Source organism: Triturus cristatus, chromosome 9 (genome assembly GCF_964204655.1).
Source record: "Triturus cristatus chromosome 9, aTriCri1.1, whole genome shotgun sequence".
NCBI classification, from domain to species: domain Eukaryota; kingdom Metazoa; phylum Chordata; class Amphibia; order Caudata; family Salamandridae; genus Triturus; species Triturus cristatus.
The window spans coordinates 134,224,510-134,242,963 of NC_140592.1; the positions used below are offsets into that span (position 1 = coordinate 134,224,510).

At 52.6% G+C, this 18,454-nt stretch overlaps 1 protein-coding gene across 1 annotated transcript in view; it reads right to left on the reverse strand.

The window, feature by feature from the left end:
• Positions 1 to 18,454, reverse strand: part of LOC146797518 (inter-alpha-trypsin inhibitor heavy chain H4-like) — a 548,934-nt gene that overhangs the window by 89,140 nt on the left and 441,340 nt on the right. The window contains exon 23 of the mRNA XM_085627617.1: positions 7,222 to 7,402. Coding sequence (XP_085483743.1) covers positions 7,222 to 7,402 — 181 coding nt within the window. The remainder of the gene's footprint in view (positions 1 to 7,221; positions 7,403 to 18,454) is intronic.

Here is an 18,454-nt window from a genome sequence, read left to right on the forward strand (position 1 = left end):
CAAAATGCTAAGGCCATCCCCCCTAGCACTTGCTCCTCCACACCTGGTCAGACAGTTGCTGCCACTGATGTGGGGACCGTGTCACCACCCCCTGCCCTGCAGACCTCACCTGTCCCCCATCCCGCTCCCATGGATGTAGGCACTGCCTTGAAGTCCACGCCCACCCCGTCTGACTTGGGCACTGCAGTGGTGACCCAATCCACTCCATCTGACCTGCCCACTGGAGTTGTGCCGGCACCCACCCCATCTGACTTGTGCCCCACAGTTGTGAAAGCACCCACCACTTCAGTCATCTCCACTACAGTTGCAAGTGTCTCGCCTGCATCCCCCACCTCTTCACTGCCTCCTTCTGCTGTGCCCTGAACCTGTCCCTGCAGTGCCTGGCCTGCCCCTGTGTATGCCCCTCGGAGGGAATGAACCCGGTCCGTAGCAGTGCAGGCAAGCAAGGTGTGATAGTTGTCACTCTAGTTCACTCCTTGACAATTTGACATGGACTGGCCATTGGCCTTTTGTTTGCACAGACGTTTCGAATTTCATATACTGAATTTGTGACTCTAGTTCACTCCTTGCCCTTTGGACATGTACTGGCCATTGGTCTTTTGTTTGCACAGACGTTTCGTATTTCATATACTGAATTTGTGACTCTAGTTCACTCCTTGCCCTTTGGACATGCACTGGCCTTTGGCCTTTTGTTGGAACAGACGTTTCACTTTTCATATGATAATTAAAGCTTTTTACTTTGTCCCTGTGAACTTGATTTAGCTGTACATCATGTTGAGGTTGTTTTCGATGCCCTTGCACCTGTAATGCTTGGTTTACAATGTTGCATACTGATGTGTTGATGTGAGGTACTCCTTGTGGTCCATGAGATATGTATCCTATTCTGGTGGATATCCATGTCATCCTTTGCAGCTACCTGGGTGTGTCTGGATCAATTATTTGTGCACATCTCTCTGTGAGCATTTAATTGCCATGGTCACATCTGTGGCTTGCACCCCTGCACATATGATGTGCTTCCCATTGTCCAAATTGTCACTTCCACATACTTCGTGCTCATCACTACTGACCCTACAGGTGTGGGCATCATTGTAATAGGAGAAACTGGGTCACCTGTGCAACTTGCTAGACATATGTTTGGGGTGTGTGCAGCTGACTTAGGGGTGACTCCTGTACCCAGGCTGTTGTGACCAGAGCCTTCATTGTGCGGTAACTGATGGCTGACTGACCAAGTGTTCTGCAGACATGAGTGGGACTTGCGGTGAATATGTTTGGCACAGCTGGACTCCCACAGGAGTTGTGTCCCCTCAAGTTAGTGTGTTGTCCAGTGACATGGCCTGGGCTCATGGTGTGTGTTGTATGTGCATGTGTGTGTGTCCACATCCCTGTTCATACACAGACAGTGTTCCCTTGATATGTTCCTGTTGTTGATGCTTGCTGAGTGGTACTGGGTTAATCCCAATGCTTTTCCAATGGGCTACCAGATGTGTGGGTGCATGACTCACTACTGTTAATTGGTGTATCATCATTGTGATTTGTCAGTTCTGAGTGTTGATGATGTTGTCAGACACAGATGGGACACAGTGAGGGTTCCTCAAGGCACTTGTTTGTTTGCAATATCATGTAGTTGTCCCTAGGTGATAGTTTTCAGTGATTGAGACATTTGTATGTGTGTGTGACTGCTCCCACTTGTCGGGTTCACGGCAGCGATGCTGGCAGGTGTCACCATGGGTGCCTTGTGTTCCTCCTTGGCATCTGCATAGTCCTGGGACTGTGGCAGGGATTGTGAAGGTCACATGAGCATTGAAGTCATGGCCATGTACCGCATACTGTGCAGTGTGTCTGTAATTTCCCAGGGTTGCAAACAGTCCTTGTGTGATGTGTGTGTGCACCTTAGTTCCTGCCAACATTCCTGTGTTTGTCATGTGGGCATGTGCAATATCACCTGTCCATGTGGGCTTCACATATACACATTGTTGCAGTTCAGGTGTGTGGTGTTGATGGTGGACTGAGGTGAATGTTTGCATGGATGGTCCCCTAGCTCCCGTTTGTCCATGGATGAGGGTCCATGCTGAGTGTATGTGTGATGTACGTTTGTGGCACAGGACACATGTCTGGGTTTCCCAGTTTGTACGACATCTGCCTTTGTCATCACAGTGGAGGTGTAATGCATGCTTGTGTCACACCAATGTCTTGTCCCTGGGGATTGTGCTGTTGTGTGTCAGTCTCTTGCTGTGTTAGTTGGTGTTCATTCCAGCTGGTGTCACATGTGTCTGTTGTGCTTCCTCTCATCTCCCAACGCCTGATTGCCCACTGAGGGTGTCCCAATGATGGTTTACTTTTGTATGGCACTGTGTCCACATCTGTGTCACTGTGGTTCAGCCCCTCTCACCCCTCTCACGTGTTGGGTAGTTGCCTGGGGATACTGTGACACACACACACACATGTTGTGTCGGATGTGCACTGTGAGTTTGCCTGTTTGTGTTTGTGCATCTGCACCAGTGCATTGGTATTGCTGTTGTTAGCCTTTGTCTGGATGCTGTTTCTGTGATTTTGCATGCTGTCCCTGTGAGTCATTTCTCATCATTGTGCACATTCATCCTGGTTGTTGGGTGCCATTGCTGGCATGGAATGTGAGTTAGTGAGCTGACACCTACAGTCTACACATGTTGTTTAGGTTGGTGTGTCTATTTTCGAGATGTGTGCATGCTTGGTGATGGTCACTTCTGCTGTTGTGTCATTGTACGCTGTGTGCATTGTCAGCCCCCATGTGTTGTGCTTGTCTGCACATGGCCGAGAGTGTTATGTTTTCACAGCACTGTTTGCCTCAACACATCTCTGTGTGTATGGGACACAACCACTATTTTCCCCCAGAAGTGTTTGATGTATTGGAAGCAGGGATCATACATGCTATTTGTTATTTGCAGCTTTGACCATGATGACACTTATCTTTTGGTCACTGTGTTGAGGGGGGTTTGGTCCCCATCACCAAAATGCTCCACATCTACTGCATTTTGTGAGCCCCCACTTGACTTCTGTTCTACACAGTGAGGGGATGTTCTTTTTACATTACCACAGTGCTATAGTGATGCATGCCTTGTGTATGTCACACTCATGTGTTGGTCACACATGTGCTGTTACTTACATTATATGCTCGTAGCCATATTCACTGTTGTGGGCATTTGTCACAGACTACACACTGTTGTCATGATGTCGTGGGGGATGCATTTTGTGGACATACCTGATGTTTGCATATGCTGGATGTGTTGCGCATCACCCATCCTATGGCTGGGGGTGGCAGGGGTGATGGGAAACATAAGCCCTGTGAGTGGGGGTGGCAGGGGTGATGGGAAACATAAGCCCTGTGAGTAGGGGTGGCAGGGGTGAGGGGAAACATAAGCCCTGTGAGTGGGGGTGGCAGGGGTGATGGGCAACATAAGCCCTGTGAGTGGGGGTGGCAGGGGTGATGGGCAACATAAGACCTATGAGTGTGGGTGGCAGGGGTGATGGGAAACATAAGCCCTGTGAGTGGGGGTGGCAGGGGTGATGGGAAACATAAGCCCTATGAGTGGGGGTGGCAGGGGAGATGGGCAACAGGTCCCCTATGGGTGGGAGTGGCAGGGGTGATGGGCAACATAAGCCCTGTGAGTGGGGGTGGCAGGTGTGATGGGAAACATAAGCCCTGTGAGTGAGGGTGGCAGGGGTGATGGGCAACATAAGCCCTGTGTGTGGGGGTGACAGGGGTGATGGGAAACATAAGCCCTATGATTGGGGGTGGCAGGGGTGATGGGCAACAGGTCCCCTATGAGTGGGGGTGGCAGGGGTGATGGGCAACATAAGCCCTGTGAGTGGGGGTGGCAGGGGTGATGGGCAACAGGTCCCCTGTGAGTGGGGGTGGCAGGGGTGATGGGCAACATAAGCCCTGTGAGTGGGAGTGGCAGGGGTGATGGGAAACATAAGCCCTGTGAGTGGGGGTGGCAGGGGTGATGGGCAACAGGTCCCCTGTGAGTGGGGGTGGCAGGGGTGATGGGCAACATAAGCCCTGTGAGTGGGGGTGGCAGGGGTGATGGGAAACATAAGCCCTATGAGTGGGGGTGGCAGGGGTGATGGGCAACAGGTCCCCTATGGGTGGGGGTGGCAGGGGTGATGGGCAACAGGTCGCCTGTGAGTGGGGGTGGCAGGGGTGATGGGAAACATAAGCCCTGTGAGTGGGGGTGGCAGGGGTGATGGGCAACATAAGCCGTGTGAGTGGGGGTGGCAGGGGTGATGGGAAACAGGTCCCCTGTGAGTGGGGGTGGCAGGGGTGATGGGCGACATAAGCCCTGTGAGTGGGGGTGGCAGGGGTGATGGGAAACATAAGCCCTATGAGTGGGGGTGGCAGGGGTGATGGGAAACATAAGCCCTGTGAGTGGGGGTGGCAGGGGTGATGGGCAACAGGTCCCCTATGGGTGGGGGTGGCTGGGGTGATGGGCAACATAAGCCCTGTGAGTGGGGGTGGCAGGGGTGATGGGCAACATAAGCCCTGTGAGTGGAGGTGGCAGGGGTGATGGGAAACATAAGCCCTATGAGTGGGGGTGGCAGGGGTGATGGGCAACAGGTCCCCTATGGGTGGGGGTGGCAGGGGTGGTGGGCAACAGGTCCCCTGTGAGTGGGGGTGGCAGGGGTGATGGGAAACATAAGCCCTGTGAGTGGGGGTGGCAGGGGTGATGGGCAACATAAGGCCTGTGAGTGGGGGTGGCAGGGGTGATGGGAAACATAAGCCCTGTGAGTGGGGGTGGCAGGGGTGATGGGCAACATAAGCCCTGTGAGTGGGGGTGGCAGGGGTGCTGGGCAACAGGTCCCCTGTGAGTGGGGGTGGCAGGGGTGATGGGCAACATAAGCCCTATGAGTGGGGGTGCCAGGGGTGATGGGCAACAGGCCACCTATGGGTGGTGGTGTTAGTGGTGCTGGCCATGCAACCCCTATGGTGGGCTGTTGTTAGTGGCCAGGATATGTATCCCCTGTGTGTGTGTGCCATTTTGCGGGTATGTGTTGTTTGTTTATGTGGTAGGTGTCTGACTTACCGTCTGCGCCATCGGTGTCGGTCCCTCATCCGGTCATAGATGTAGCATACTGGTATGACCTGCACGATGGGATTCATGATGTGTTCGTGTCGTACACGCTGCTTGTTGCTCCGTCTCGTACCCGCTGCAAGCTGTTCCGTCTCGTAGCCGTGTATTGATTTGTGGTGCGAATCGTAGCTGATATGCTTGTTTTCCGGATGCTGTGACGTGCCGTACGTGACGACCCGTCCAGCCCATAGGAAGTACGCATCGTACTTGTCATGCCGGAAACTGCTATGGATACTGCTTCCGGGCGACACGGTTCCTCTTTGGGAGTTACGGCTCGGACGGAGAATTGGTCTTTATTCACAGCCTACGTGTCGGTTGTGTTTTTGGCAGTTATGCGCATCATACTTCCTATACAGGACGGACCGGCTCCGGGTACGTGTCGGTCGCAGGGTAAGGCTACGGACAGCTGTCCGACCGGCCATCGGAATCGGCCCCTTTGTAGTATTATTCACATAAACTATAATGCACCTAGAATACACTGTTTTTGTGATGGCTCTGAATGGAATTGATTACACTTGGGATTGGCTATATGTCCTTTTTACCTTTTCGGTTTTTGAGGACAAAGTGTACAGGAAAATACTACAGCAAAACTGTGTAATGTTACTCTTGTGAAACAGTCACTGTATTTCAAAAAGTATAGAAAGTGGAACAAGGCAGTGAAATACAACTCTCTAATGGCTGCATATGTACCTAGTTTAAACAATCATAGATTTTATCCAAAGTAACACTTGTAGGCATTCCCAGGAGTGTGTCCGAGGAGTGATTAGAGAAATCCTATATAAATGTGGTGAACGCCCAATCACCAGTAACTCACATGCATTTGTAATGACATTTCTGTCAACATCTTCACACATAGATTACAGTAGAAAATGCTGGAAGGTACAGCAATCAACCCTATTTTAACAATGGGAAGAGAGAAGAGTAAACATGTTAGGGAAATAGTATAGGAGTAATATATATGTAAAGTTAATTTAAAACATATTCAATTCCCTAAGCTGAAAAGTGGTATATTTGAATCAATATCTGTAGAATATGAAAATAGAGGCCTAGAAAAACAGACACACATGTGTCATTTTCGTAAACCCATAGAATTACAAGATAGTGATGGATGGAATAGGGACACTTAGGGCCCGATTACAAGTCTGACTTGTGGTGGTGCGACGGTAGTGGTGTTGCAACTGCCACATTACAACCCTAGTGGTCATGCCGCGTTGGGACCACAGACTCAGCCAAGGAACTGCTGTTCCCTGGCGGTGGTGCGGTGGTCCAGAGGTATCCATACCAACTTTCATCACCACCACTGATTTCATGGAGGTCTTTCCTCCTTGAAAACAGTGGTGGTGAGGAAAAGTCACCCTTGTGCCTCATGCCTTATGTATGCACACAGGGGGGCACAACATGTGCCCCTCTGTGTGCAGGTACAGAAGTCCTAGCATGGCATGGACTTTCGAGTCCATGCCGTGCAGGAACTTCTTTGTTGTTCCCATTGCGGTGCCTATTTTATAGGCACCACCGTGGGAACGGCAAAGGAAATCCCTGGAAATTACTAAAAAAGTAATTATAGAGTGGGAGGTTCTCATGCGGCTTTGGTGCAGACATGCTGGCGGAGAGCTGGGGCAACTGCACCAAAGTCGTAATTGGGCCCTAAGTCAATACAACATACAGTGCTTAATTTATAGAAGAATAGGTGCTGGTGCCCAAAGCTCTGCTCAGACGACAGTGGCGACACCGTTGTGCCGAAATCCCAAGGCTGGTTGTCTCAAATCCACCTCATGCTACATTAATGGACTACCAGGCACTTGTTTCCTATTTATCTCACTCTTGTAGGTTCCTGCCTTCTCGCTTTGTCTTTCTCTTTCTACTTCTTTTCCTTTGTGCGTTGTTCCTCTTCAGCTTGCGGAAAATGTCTGATGAGGAAAAGTAACTGTCAGTTCCCAAAAATGAGTACTTGGTGGGCCCACAGGCAACCATGGGCTCAAATTAAGCATGGAACATACAGATATCTTATGCCAATTGAAAGTCCACTTTATGAGCCATTGCAAATTATATTTCCTCACACTAAAGGTAATGTACATAGTTCACAAAAGGTAAATAATAAGAATTCATGTCTTACCTGTCTAACTTAAGGGAGGACCGATTATACCAGTCCATGATGATTTTGCCTTGATGACTCTGTATGGTTATCCCATCCTTTGACGTACTGAGGGACACATTGAGATCCTTGTATTCAATTTCAAATGACACAAAATAGCTTTGCTGTCCCAGCTTCTCCGTTCGTCCATTCACAAATATCCCTAAACAAAACAGAAGTGTTATGACCCAGCACCATTACAGTTCAGAAGAGTGTCTACTGAGCATTACTGGATTATTTACAATTCAGTATGACTAGTCAGGTGGTGTCTTTGTATTGGCCTTTTTCAGATTGTGGTTGTTGCACTTTTCAGTGCAGGACAGAGTCATTCAATAGGTATGAGGTCTAATTAAAATGTAGTTTTAGATAGTTCAATACAACAGATATAGAATACAAAATCTAGAATAAAGAGGATTGACTTGTACCTCTAATAAGGTGATGTATGGGTCAGTAGAGATAAAGAGCAGTGCCTATAGACATTTAGGGGTCTATTAGGATGGCAGGCGGATGGCCGCTGCCGGGCCAGTGGTTGGAACCGCCGGATCGGCGGCAGACATCCACCCGCAATCGCAACCATGAAAACCGCCGGTCCCATTAGCATGGCGGTGACGACCATGGCGGTGAGAATCTCTGCCCGCCACTTTTCCACTGGTACCAGTCCACACGCATGCCTAGCGGGCGGAACTGGACCACTACAATGATGCCGGTGCAGGGCCAGGCTCTGCCGGCATGATTATGATGCCGGCGGTAGACAGCCTTTCCGCGGCGGTGGAACCGCCATGAAAAGGCATGCAGAGAATGTCTCTAGGGGCCCATTGCGGGCCCCCAATGTGTTGGGGGGGTGGGTGCACTGGGGGGTACCCATGGTACCCCCTACATGTCCCTGTACCAGGTGGCAGGCACTGTGCAGTGCCTGCTACGCAGTGCAGTGAAATGCATGACATGCTCCTTTTCACACCACGGCGGTGCTGCTGGCAGCAGCAACTGCCGCAATGTTAATCGCCAGAATCCGACCGCTGCGGTCAAATTTCAACTGCGGAGCATCCTAATTGGACCAGCGGTTATGCCGCGGTCCTTGCGGGCGGTGTTTTCCCGCTACCATGGCGGTCGGGGAGATTTTCTGACTGCCATCCTAATAGGCCCCGTAATGTTTAAGCCAGAAATACATACATTCTAGGACCAATTCCTCTTACCAGGCAATAGAAATGTAATCTGGATCTAGGAGATACTGTGTACACACATAAAAAAAAATTTAAGTATACGAATGTAGATGATCTAACTGCAAAGTCAGCTATAGGAATATTGGCAATAAAGCATGTGGGACAAGGTTGTTTTTATTTCTAAAGAACACATAAGACAGGGTAGTTTACCAGCTGTTGATTCTTTTTGCTGCAAGATGCCATCAACATTTGTTATTCCTTGCATTTCATCACCCATTTTATTTGTGTAAGATGACTTTTTGGAGACCTCATCAACTCTGCCATTGGGTCCAACATTGGTTGTGATTGCCAACTCAAACATGTAGCTAACAGTCGAATTGATTCATGGCAGCAAGTTTTGCACTATAATCAGCATTGTTAAAATCAGGAAAGACCAACCGAAATGGTGCAGAGGTCCTTCTAGGAAGTGGTTGTCAAGTGGGTAATGGCAAGATATTCATAGTTTAGATTGGCATTTTCAGTGACAACTTCTTGACCATAATTCCGGCATGCCTATTTAGCATGCTGGAATTTCCCATAACTTTGTTTTTCCTCAGTAGTCCTTTTTCTATTGCAGAACCAGCCATTAAGGTGTGTGGAAAACCTTTACAGCCGCTGCAGCAACCTCTAAAATGGAGGATATACTTCTGCAACTGCGGCTGAATTATTAATATTCAGGAAAATATGTTGATAGAACGTTTGCTATATGAAACTCAAACTGGGCTTTTAGACCATCTTTATTCTAAGCTGTTATCCTGGTTTAGAGCTAAAAGATTTGGTACAATGTGCAGAAATAGACAGCCCTGCCACCATTCATTATAGCTATCCACTTATTTGTTGATTTTTATAGTGGATTCCAAGACCAAACTGCATCTAGGTGCTAAAACAGTAATGTGAATACTAAAATGCAGAGTGCATTTTACAATATAGCCACTAGTATTGCAGCTTTCAACAAAAAAATATTTTATCAGTGCATGGATTGCCAAACCATTTTACATCTTTAATCCCAAGACTAAATACATTTAGCTAGTTGATAATTTACATTTTGTTCAATGGACCACAGGGATGCAAAGAGAGGTCCTATCTACCTGAATGTTAGAAGGAGATTTGATGCTCTAGGAAGCTAGTCAAATCCATAGAGACAATAAAATCCCAAAGGCAGGATGTTAAAGCTAGCTATGCCATTCACTGGTAAACATTCATCAGATCTTCTCAAATTTAACACTTGCAGAGTCCAAACATTGGGTGAATCTATTTATTTAGTTATGTTTATGGTTGCACACACTGTATTTCAGGCCTAAGGAATACACAATAGTACTCGATTATTATTACTAATCTGTATGTTAATCAGTGTGCTAATATGTTAATCCGTGTGCTAATGTGTGGCAGCATGCACAGATGAAGAGCCCACATTTTATAATTTTCCAGTATAATCATTAGTTTATGGTAATCAAATGCATTTCTGCCAGGGGCATAACTGCGAGCAGGTCTTAGCTATTCAAAGTAATTTCTGATAAAAAATGCATTGTTGATTTCAATGTACTTTCATATGTTTCTTTTCATTGCAGGTGCCTGAAAATCTACATTGTTAGGAGAGTAGCTCATTGTTTCGCTTTACAAATGTTAGCTTAGAAAATGATTCGATTTTTTTCATGGACATGCAGCTGTGTGTGCCTTTATTCAGTGGTGAGAATAAGGGAAATCTATCTGTTCGCAGAAGATGGTGCAACCTGATTGGCTCCTCTATAAGGTGTGGTAGGGAGAAGTTTCAGAAGAATTCCAAGTGATTTAATTGTGTGTCTCTTAGAATAGTTAGCAGATCCTGACCTAACTTCCCTTAGGGAAGACCTTCCCATAACATGCTGGTTGCACCTATACTTGGTTCTTCAGCTTGTCTTTTAAACATTTCTGCATTTTCCCACGAACTTTAATGTGGTTCATTTGAGGCTGACACCTTGCGCTTAGAATTTTCCCTTGTCACTCTTCGATGCTTTAATTAGATTAGGGAAGTTCCTTTATTGAACCAATAAGCCTTCATTCTGCATTCTGTATCTTTTAATGATTTGCACTACCATGTACATAACATATAATTTCAGATTTAACAACTGCTTTGATATATATGCTTATTTGATAAATTGATTTATTGAATGACTACATTTTGTAACTTAGACTAATCTGCTAAAAACCGTAATGGTTCTGAAACCATCCTCTCTGTAGTTCTGGTGGAGTCGAAAAGGTTTGCTGTAATTTGAGTTGTGGTGCTGATTTTAGCTCCCTGTTGGACAGGCCACACGAAGGGCTTGCGCCCTCCCCGCATGACAGGGCCCAGGCCCCAGCCCCCCAGGCGCGGCCCACGAGAATCACCCGCGCCCCGTCTCCCGACGGAACTCCTGCCCTCGGACCTCCCTGTAGCACGGGCCCAAGCCACCACCGGCTCCCTCGGCCGGGTCAAGCCGCCATCTTGGGCCCTGCGCCACGAGGCCGTGTGGCCTCCCCCCGACCCTAACCCTGGGCCTGGCCGGCCCCGACATCCCGGCACCACTATCCACCCAGGAGGTGAGCGGATCACTTGGCAGGTCAATGGGAGGACGAAGTGCCAAGGACTCTCCCCCGCCAGGTGACGATCGCCTCCAGCTCCCCCAGGCACCGGCTCCAGCCCCCCGCTGGGTGTCTGGACACCTTCATCCCGGACCCTCCGACCCCCAAGTGCGAGGGTCCGGACATCAAAGGGCACCTGCCCTATAACTGGAGCAGCTGCGGAGCAGGAAGGCAGTTGTATCCTGGAGTCGAGAGACACCGAGAGAACTCAGCCTTGACGGACTACTGGCGCTGCCGTAGCCCTATCTTGTGATCTATCGTCCTGCCTGCTGGCGCTGCCGCGGCCTTCTGCAACATCCATCCTCGTCGGGACCTGCTGGCGCTGCCGCGGCCCGTTGTAACGACCATCTTCACCGGGACCTGCTGGCGCTGCCGCGGACCGTACATCGACCATCTTCTCTGGGACCTGCTGGCGCTGCCGCGGCCCGTGTATCGGCCATCTTCACCGGGACCTGCTGGCGCTGCCGCGGCCCGTACCAGCTAGACCACCTAAGCTCGAGGATTGTGAGCTACCCACCATACCACCTCAACTACCAGACTGGTAACCAGACTGTCCCGCTACCCCCTTTCCCATCTTGAGAGACTTGAATCGAGGGGACCCCTGAGTCCAGACCTCCTTGTACCTTTTCATCGTACCTTAAGAAGTGCTTATAAAGAACGCTAACTCATCTCCTTGTGTGGTATCTGTCTGTGGGGGGGAAGTTATTTGTCTGTACGATCGCTGGAGACGGCTCTCCCCGGAGACCTCTCCCCTTATCCTCGGCCGACCCTCCCGGTCCGTCTAACATTGGTGGCCAGCGGCGCGATCCGAATCAACGCGTAATCGTACAGAGAGTAGCTCACCCCACGACAAAACCACGATGTCAGCTAAAGATAGCGGTTCCACTGAAAAGTTCCAAATGGATAAGTTGGAAGAGTATAACCACCGCGAACTTAAACAATTCTGCATGGAACTAGGCATTGCTACCACCGGCCTGAGTACCAAAGAGGATTTGAAGCGCGCCCTTGAGTCGTGGGCAGAAACTGGGATCACCGGATCCTCCGACCAAAACAGTGTCGCACCACAGGGGAACGCCACGGCTCCCGAGGAGAGGGGAACGGGCCTCTCGCAGGAGGAGATCCAGGAAAGAGAAAGGACCAGATTACACGAGTTGGAAATGGCACGACTCAAGATGGACGGTGAACTAAAGTTAGCCGAGCAGAAACTAAATCTAGAGCATCTGCGGCTCCGAGAGGAGCGAGAAGAAAAACAGAGACAGAGAGAGCTTGAGGAAAAAAGAATAACACTCGAACACGAACGCAAACTGGCGGAAATAGAACTTCGGAAACAGAATAAAGAGACGGGGGTGCCTGAGCGACCGCACACCCCAGGGGCAACCGAGAAAAAAGTCCACATCCCCAAGGATGTTGTCCGAGAGTATGTCCGAGAAGACGACATACAACAGTGGTTCAAAGCCTACGAGATCGCCATGACCTCCCACCGGATCGACCGGAGTGATTGGGGAGCTGGACTATGGGGGAGGTTCGTCAACGAAGGTCGCGATGCCCTGTTGCAGCTCCCAGATCACCAAATGTCGTCCTACGACCACATGAAGGCTGCCCTCCTCACCCGCTACGGCCTCACACCCGAGATGTACCGCCAGAGGTTCAGAGATTGCACCCGGATCCCGGGTACAACTTGGGTGGAGTACGTAAACTATTTCAGCAGAGCCTTCGAGGGGTGGATCAAGGGGAGCCATGTAACGACCTACGAACAACTCTTTAACCTCATGGTATGGGAACACCTGTCGAACAACTGCTTCGTTGAGCTCAGGCAGCACCTCCTCGACAGTAAATTGACCGACCCCCGGCAGCTCGCCGCTGAAGCTGACCGATGGGAGAGCACCCGAGTGGGCCGGAGAGGACCGCACGAGCAGAACCGAAGCAACCAAGGCCAGCACCGTCCTCGGGGAGGAGGAGGAGGCCAGGGGCGAGGGAGAGACACCCTCCCGGCAACACCCGTGGCCAGCACCCCGCCCCCGGCCGGCCGGGGCAACCCCCCGATGCGTCCAGGGTTCCGAGCCAATGTCACGTGCCACCGATGCCAGCGAGTCGGCCATTACGCCAATGACCCGAGCTGCCCGCAGAACCAAACACCCAAGCCCCGCCAGGTAGCTGCCGCCGCCCTGGGGGAAGAACGACTGTCAGAGGAACAGGAAGAGTATGAGCCGGCCCAGCAAGAGTGGGAACCGGCCGCCATGGTTCTAGCGTGCCTAGGGGGAAAAGACATAGTCCCACGGGCTCCCCTACCCGCCAACACCAGGAAATACGGTCAGTGGGTGACCATTAATGGGCATCGGACCGAGGCCTTACGTGACACAGGCGCCAGTGTGACGGCCGTCCGCTGTCACCTGGTGAAACCCGAGCAGATCCTGCCAAACATTCTCTGCCCCGTCCGCTCAGCTGACAATTCCGAAAGTCTGTGTCAAATGGCCTGCGTCCCCTTCGAATGGGGAGGGGTCTCCGGCCTGTTGAAAGTGACGGTCCGGGATGATGCCCCCGTGGACTGCCTCCTGGGGAATGACCTTGAGAGTTCCCAATGGGCCACCGTCGAGAGAAGAGAGCACCTGGGGATGCTGGGCCTCCCGGACTGGGCCTGCGTAACCACCCGGTCCAGGGCAGCCCGTGCCGTTCCCCGACCAGAAGAACCGGAATGGCCAGCACCTCCGCCCCCGGTCGCCCCAGTAGAAGACAACGATGAGGCCAACCCCCCGGAGCCAACGACCGAAGGGGACGCGCACCTCCAGGACGTCCCCGGCCTGGCTCAGTGGCGTCAAGAAGGGGGGCCCACCCAAGAACAGTTCCGCCAGGAGCAAAAGACTTGCCCCTCCCTCGAGGGACTCCGCCAACAAGCCAGCGCCCAGAGCGCAGGGGACTCCACCGGAACTCACTGGGTCTACTGGGAGAACGACCTGCTATACAGCGAACAGAGGATCGCAGAGCTAGGGGCCGGTCGAGTACTGGTGGTACCTCTCCGCTTCAGAAACTTCCTGCTCAATCTGGCCCACGATGTCCCCCTGGCTGGACACCTGGGCCAAGACAAAACTTACAGTCGCCTAGTGACCCACTTTTTCTGGCCGAAGATGCGGAACGACGTCCTGAACCACTGCCGGTCCTGCCCCACGTGCCAGGCCAGCGGGAAGAGTGGCCGTAAGCTGAAGGCCCCTCTACAACCCTTCCCGGTGGTCACCACCCCGTTCGAGAGGGTAGGAATAGACATTGTGGGGCCCCTGGACCCCCGCACGGCACAAGGACATAGGTTCATCCTAGTACTGGTGGATCACGCCACCCGCTACCCCGAGGCGGTGCCTCTACGAACAGTAACAGCTCCGGTGGTTGGCCGAGCCCTAATGGGGATCTTCTCCCGGGTGGGCTTCCCCCGAGAAGTCGTCAGCGACCGAGGCACGAACTTCATCTCCAAATACATGAAGTCCCTCTGGCAACAGTGCGGGGTCACCTACCGATTCACGACCCCCTATCACCCCCAAGGGAACGGACTGGTGGAACGATTCAACCGCACTCTCAAGGGGATGATTGGGGGATTGGAAGAGCCCCTCCGTCGCCAGTGGGATGTACTACTCCCGTGCCTCCTCTTCGCCTACCGGGAAGTTCCCCAGAAGTCCCTCGGTTTTAGCCCCTTCGAACTCCTGTACGGGCACCCTGTGCGAGGGCCCCTCAGCCTAGTCAAAGAAGGTTGGGAGATGGCCCCCCTAAAGACCCCTCCAGACGTCTTCAAGTACCTCCTGGCCCTGCGTAATCAGACCCGGCGCTTCAGGGAGATGGCCAAGGCGAACCTCGAGGCCAGCCAGGAAGACATGAAGAGATGGTATGATCACAATGCCTCCTCCGTCGAGTTCGAACCTGGACAACAAGTGTGGGTGATGTCCCCCACCGAACCATGTGCCTTGCAAGATAAGTGGACGGGGCCCTTCAAGGTGGTCGAGCGCAAAAGCCCCGTCACTTACCTCATCGACATGGGGACCACCCGGAACCCCCTTCGGGTCCTCCACACCAACAGACTCAAACCACACTTTGTGCGCTCAGAACTCAGCCTCCTGATGGCTACAGACAGTGGGGCGGAAGAAGACTCCGAGCCTCTCCCTGATCTCCTGAAGACTCAGGAGAAAGACGGTTCCGTGGACGGGGTCCGGCTCTCCGATGCCCTCACCCCAGAACAACGCCAGGGCTGCCGGGACCTCCTGCTGCGGTTCGCTTCACTGTTCTCCCTCACTCCCGGGGTCACCCCTTGGTGCTTGCACGACGTAGACACCGGGGACAGTCCCCCTGTCCGGCACCGGGCCTACCGCGTACCAGATCGGGTACGGGCCTGCATACAAGAGGAAGTGGCCAAAATGCTCACGATCGGGGTCATCGAGCCCTCGGACAGTCCCTGGGCCAGTCCAGTTGTATTGGTCCCCAAAGCCGCTGCCCCCGGCACCACACCTGAACTGAGATTCTGCGTCGACTACCGGGGCTTGAACGCTGTCACCCGAACCGACGCTCATCCTATCCCCAGAGCGGATGAATTGATCGACCGGCTGGGGGCCGCCGGCTACCTCAGTATCTTCGACCTAACAGCGGGCTACTGGCAGATCGGTCTCACACCCCGAGCTCAAGAACGATCCGCCTTCTCTACCCCCGATGGCCACTACCACTTCAAGGTCATGCCCTTTGGCATGAAGAACGCCCCCGCTACATTTCAACGTCTTGTGAACCAGGTCTTGGCGGGGCTCGAAGAGTTCAGCGCTGCCTACCTGGACGATATCGCTGTATACAGCCGCCACTGGTCCGACCACCTCCTCCACCTCCAGGAGGTCCTACAGGCCCTCCAGCGGGCCGGCCTCACGATTAAGGCCGGCAAATGCCAAATTGGTCAAGGGTCCGTGACCTACCTGGGGCACCAGGTGGGGAGCGGGCTGGTGGCCCCACTGCAACTTAAGATTGCTGCCATCCAGTCCTGGCAGCCCCCCGTCACTCAGACCGAAGTCCGAGCCTTCTTGGGGCTCACCGGCTACTACCGGTGGTTTGTGAGGGACTACGGCAGCATTGTGGGGCCCCTCACGGGTCTCACGTCCAAGAACCAACCAAAGCGGATTAACTGGACCCCCGATTGTCAAGCGGCCTTCGAAAAGCTGAAGGCCGCCCTGTGCACCGCCCCTGTGCTCCAGGCCCCCGATTACAGTCGGGAATTCGTAGTACAGACAGACGCCTCCGACCACGGCATCGGAGCGGTTCTTTCCCAAGTGAACCCCTAGGGTCATGACCAGCCGATGGCCTTCATCAGCCGACGTCTCCTGGGCCGAGAACAGCGCTGGAGCACCATCGAGAGGGAGGCCTTCGCAGTGGTGTGGGCCCTCAAAAAGCTCCGGCCCTATCTCTTCGGTACCCACTTCCGGGTACAAACCGACCATAGACCCCTGCAGTGGCTGATGCAGATGCGGGGGGAAAACCCAAAACTATTGCGCTGGTCCATCTCCCTGCAGGGAATGGACTTCACCGTGGAGCACCGACCAGGCCAAGACCACGCCAACGCAGATGGCCTGTCCCGCTTCTTCCGCCTTGACGAAGAGAGTCCCCAAGGAGATGGGTGACTCTCCCCGCCTTCAGCTGGGGGGGACGCATGTTGGACAGGCCACACGAAGGGCTTGCGCCCTCCCCGCATGACAGGGCCCAGGCCCCAGCCCCCCAGGCGCGGCCCATGAGAATCACCCGCGCCCCGTCTCCCGACGGAACTCCTGCCCTCGGACCTCCCTGTAGCACGGGCCCAAGCCACCACCGGCTCCCTCGGCCGGGTCAAGCCGCCATCTTGGGCCCTGCGCCACGAGGCCGTGTGGCCTCCCCCCGACCCTAACCCTGGGCCTGGCCGGCCCCGACATCCCGGCACCACCATCCACCCAGGAGGTGAGCGGATCACTTGGCAGGTCAATGGGAGGATGAAGTGCCAAGGACTCTCCCCCGCCAGGTGACGATCGCCTCCAGCTCCCCCAGGCACCGGCTCCACCCCCCCGCTGGGTGTCTGGACACCTTCATCCCGGACCCTCCGACCCCCAAGTGCGAGGGTCCGGACATCAAAGGGCACCTGCCCTATAACTGGAGCAGCTGCGGAGCAGGAAGGCAGTTGTATCCTGGAGTCGAGAGACACCGAGAGAACTCAGCCTTGACGGACTACTGGCGCTGCCGTAGCCCTATCTTGTGATCTATCGTCCTGCCTGCTGGCGCTGCCGCGGCCTTCTGCAACATCCATCCTCGTCGGGACCTGCTGGCGCTGCCGCGGCCCGTTGTAAGGACCATCTTCACCGGGACCTGCTGGCGCTGCCGCGGACCGTACATCGACCATCTTCTCTGGGACCTGCTGGCGCTGCCGCGGCCCGTGTATCGGCCATCTTCACCGGGACCTGCTGGCGCTGCCGCGGCCCGTACCAGCTAGACCACCTAAGCTCGAGGATTGTGAGCTACCCACCATACCACCTCAACTACCAGACTGGTAACCAGACTGTCCCGCTACCCCCTTTCCCATCTTGAGAGACTTGAATCGAGGGGACCCCTGAGTCCAGACCTCCTTGTACCTTTTCATCGTACCTTAAGAAGTGCTTATAAAGAACGCTAACTCATCTCCTTGTGTGGTATCTGTCTGTGGGGGGGAAGTTATTTGTCTGTATGATCGCTGGAGACGGCTCTCCCCGGAGACCTCTCCCCTTATCCTCGTCCGACCCTCCCGGTCCGTCTAACACTCCCACCATACAATTCAGTCGATATCTAAAGGTTCATATGATCAGTGGCACAACTAAAGGTATATTGAATAAGTGGCACAACTTCTTTGATGACCACACCAGAGCTTCCAGGTATAGAACGATGCACCAGATTACCTCTAAAAGGGACTTTGTGAGAAACCTTTGGTAAGTTCCCACCAATTCTTTATAACACCATTAATTAGTGGTTTGAGACTCATGTCAGCATCCCAATAAATCAAAGAGTCTTAACACTTTGTTCCTAGTAGTATTATTCAATTTTTGCCTGCACCAAGTTCAAGCCACTGGGAACATATCAGCAAGCAATTTAATGATTAAGTGTTTTTATTCTGATAGTTTTTTATAACTAACATTGTCAGCTTTATCCCACTGGCTGATGAGTATCAGTCCATTGCATTAGAGTGAACAAAACAATATTAAAACCTCTTCCCGTGCCCCCACAAACCAGAGTTTATGCAGTTAATTCCTAGAACCATATAGGTGCTGCCAATGTCAACATAAGTCCTCTACAAATGATGAAGAAGCCCTCTCACTGGATCTGTTGACAATAAGTATTTGTAATATGTATGCCAGGGCATATCACTTTCAGAAACTGCAGGTTCCATACTGACTCCTGTCATCTTCTAGCTT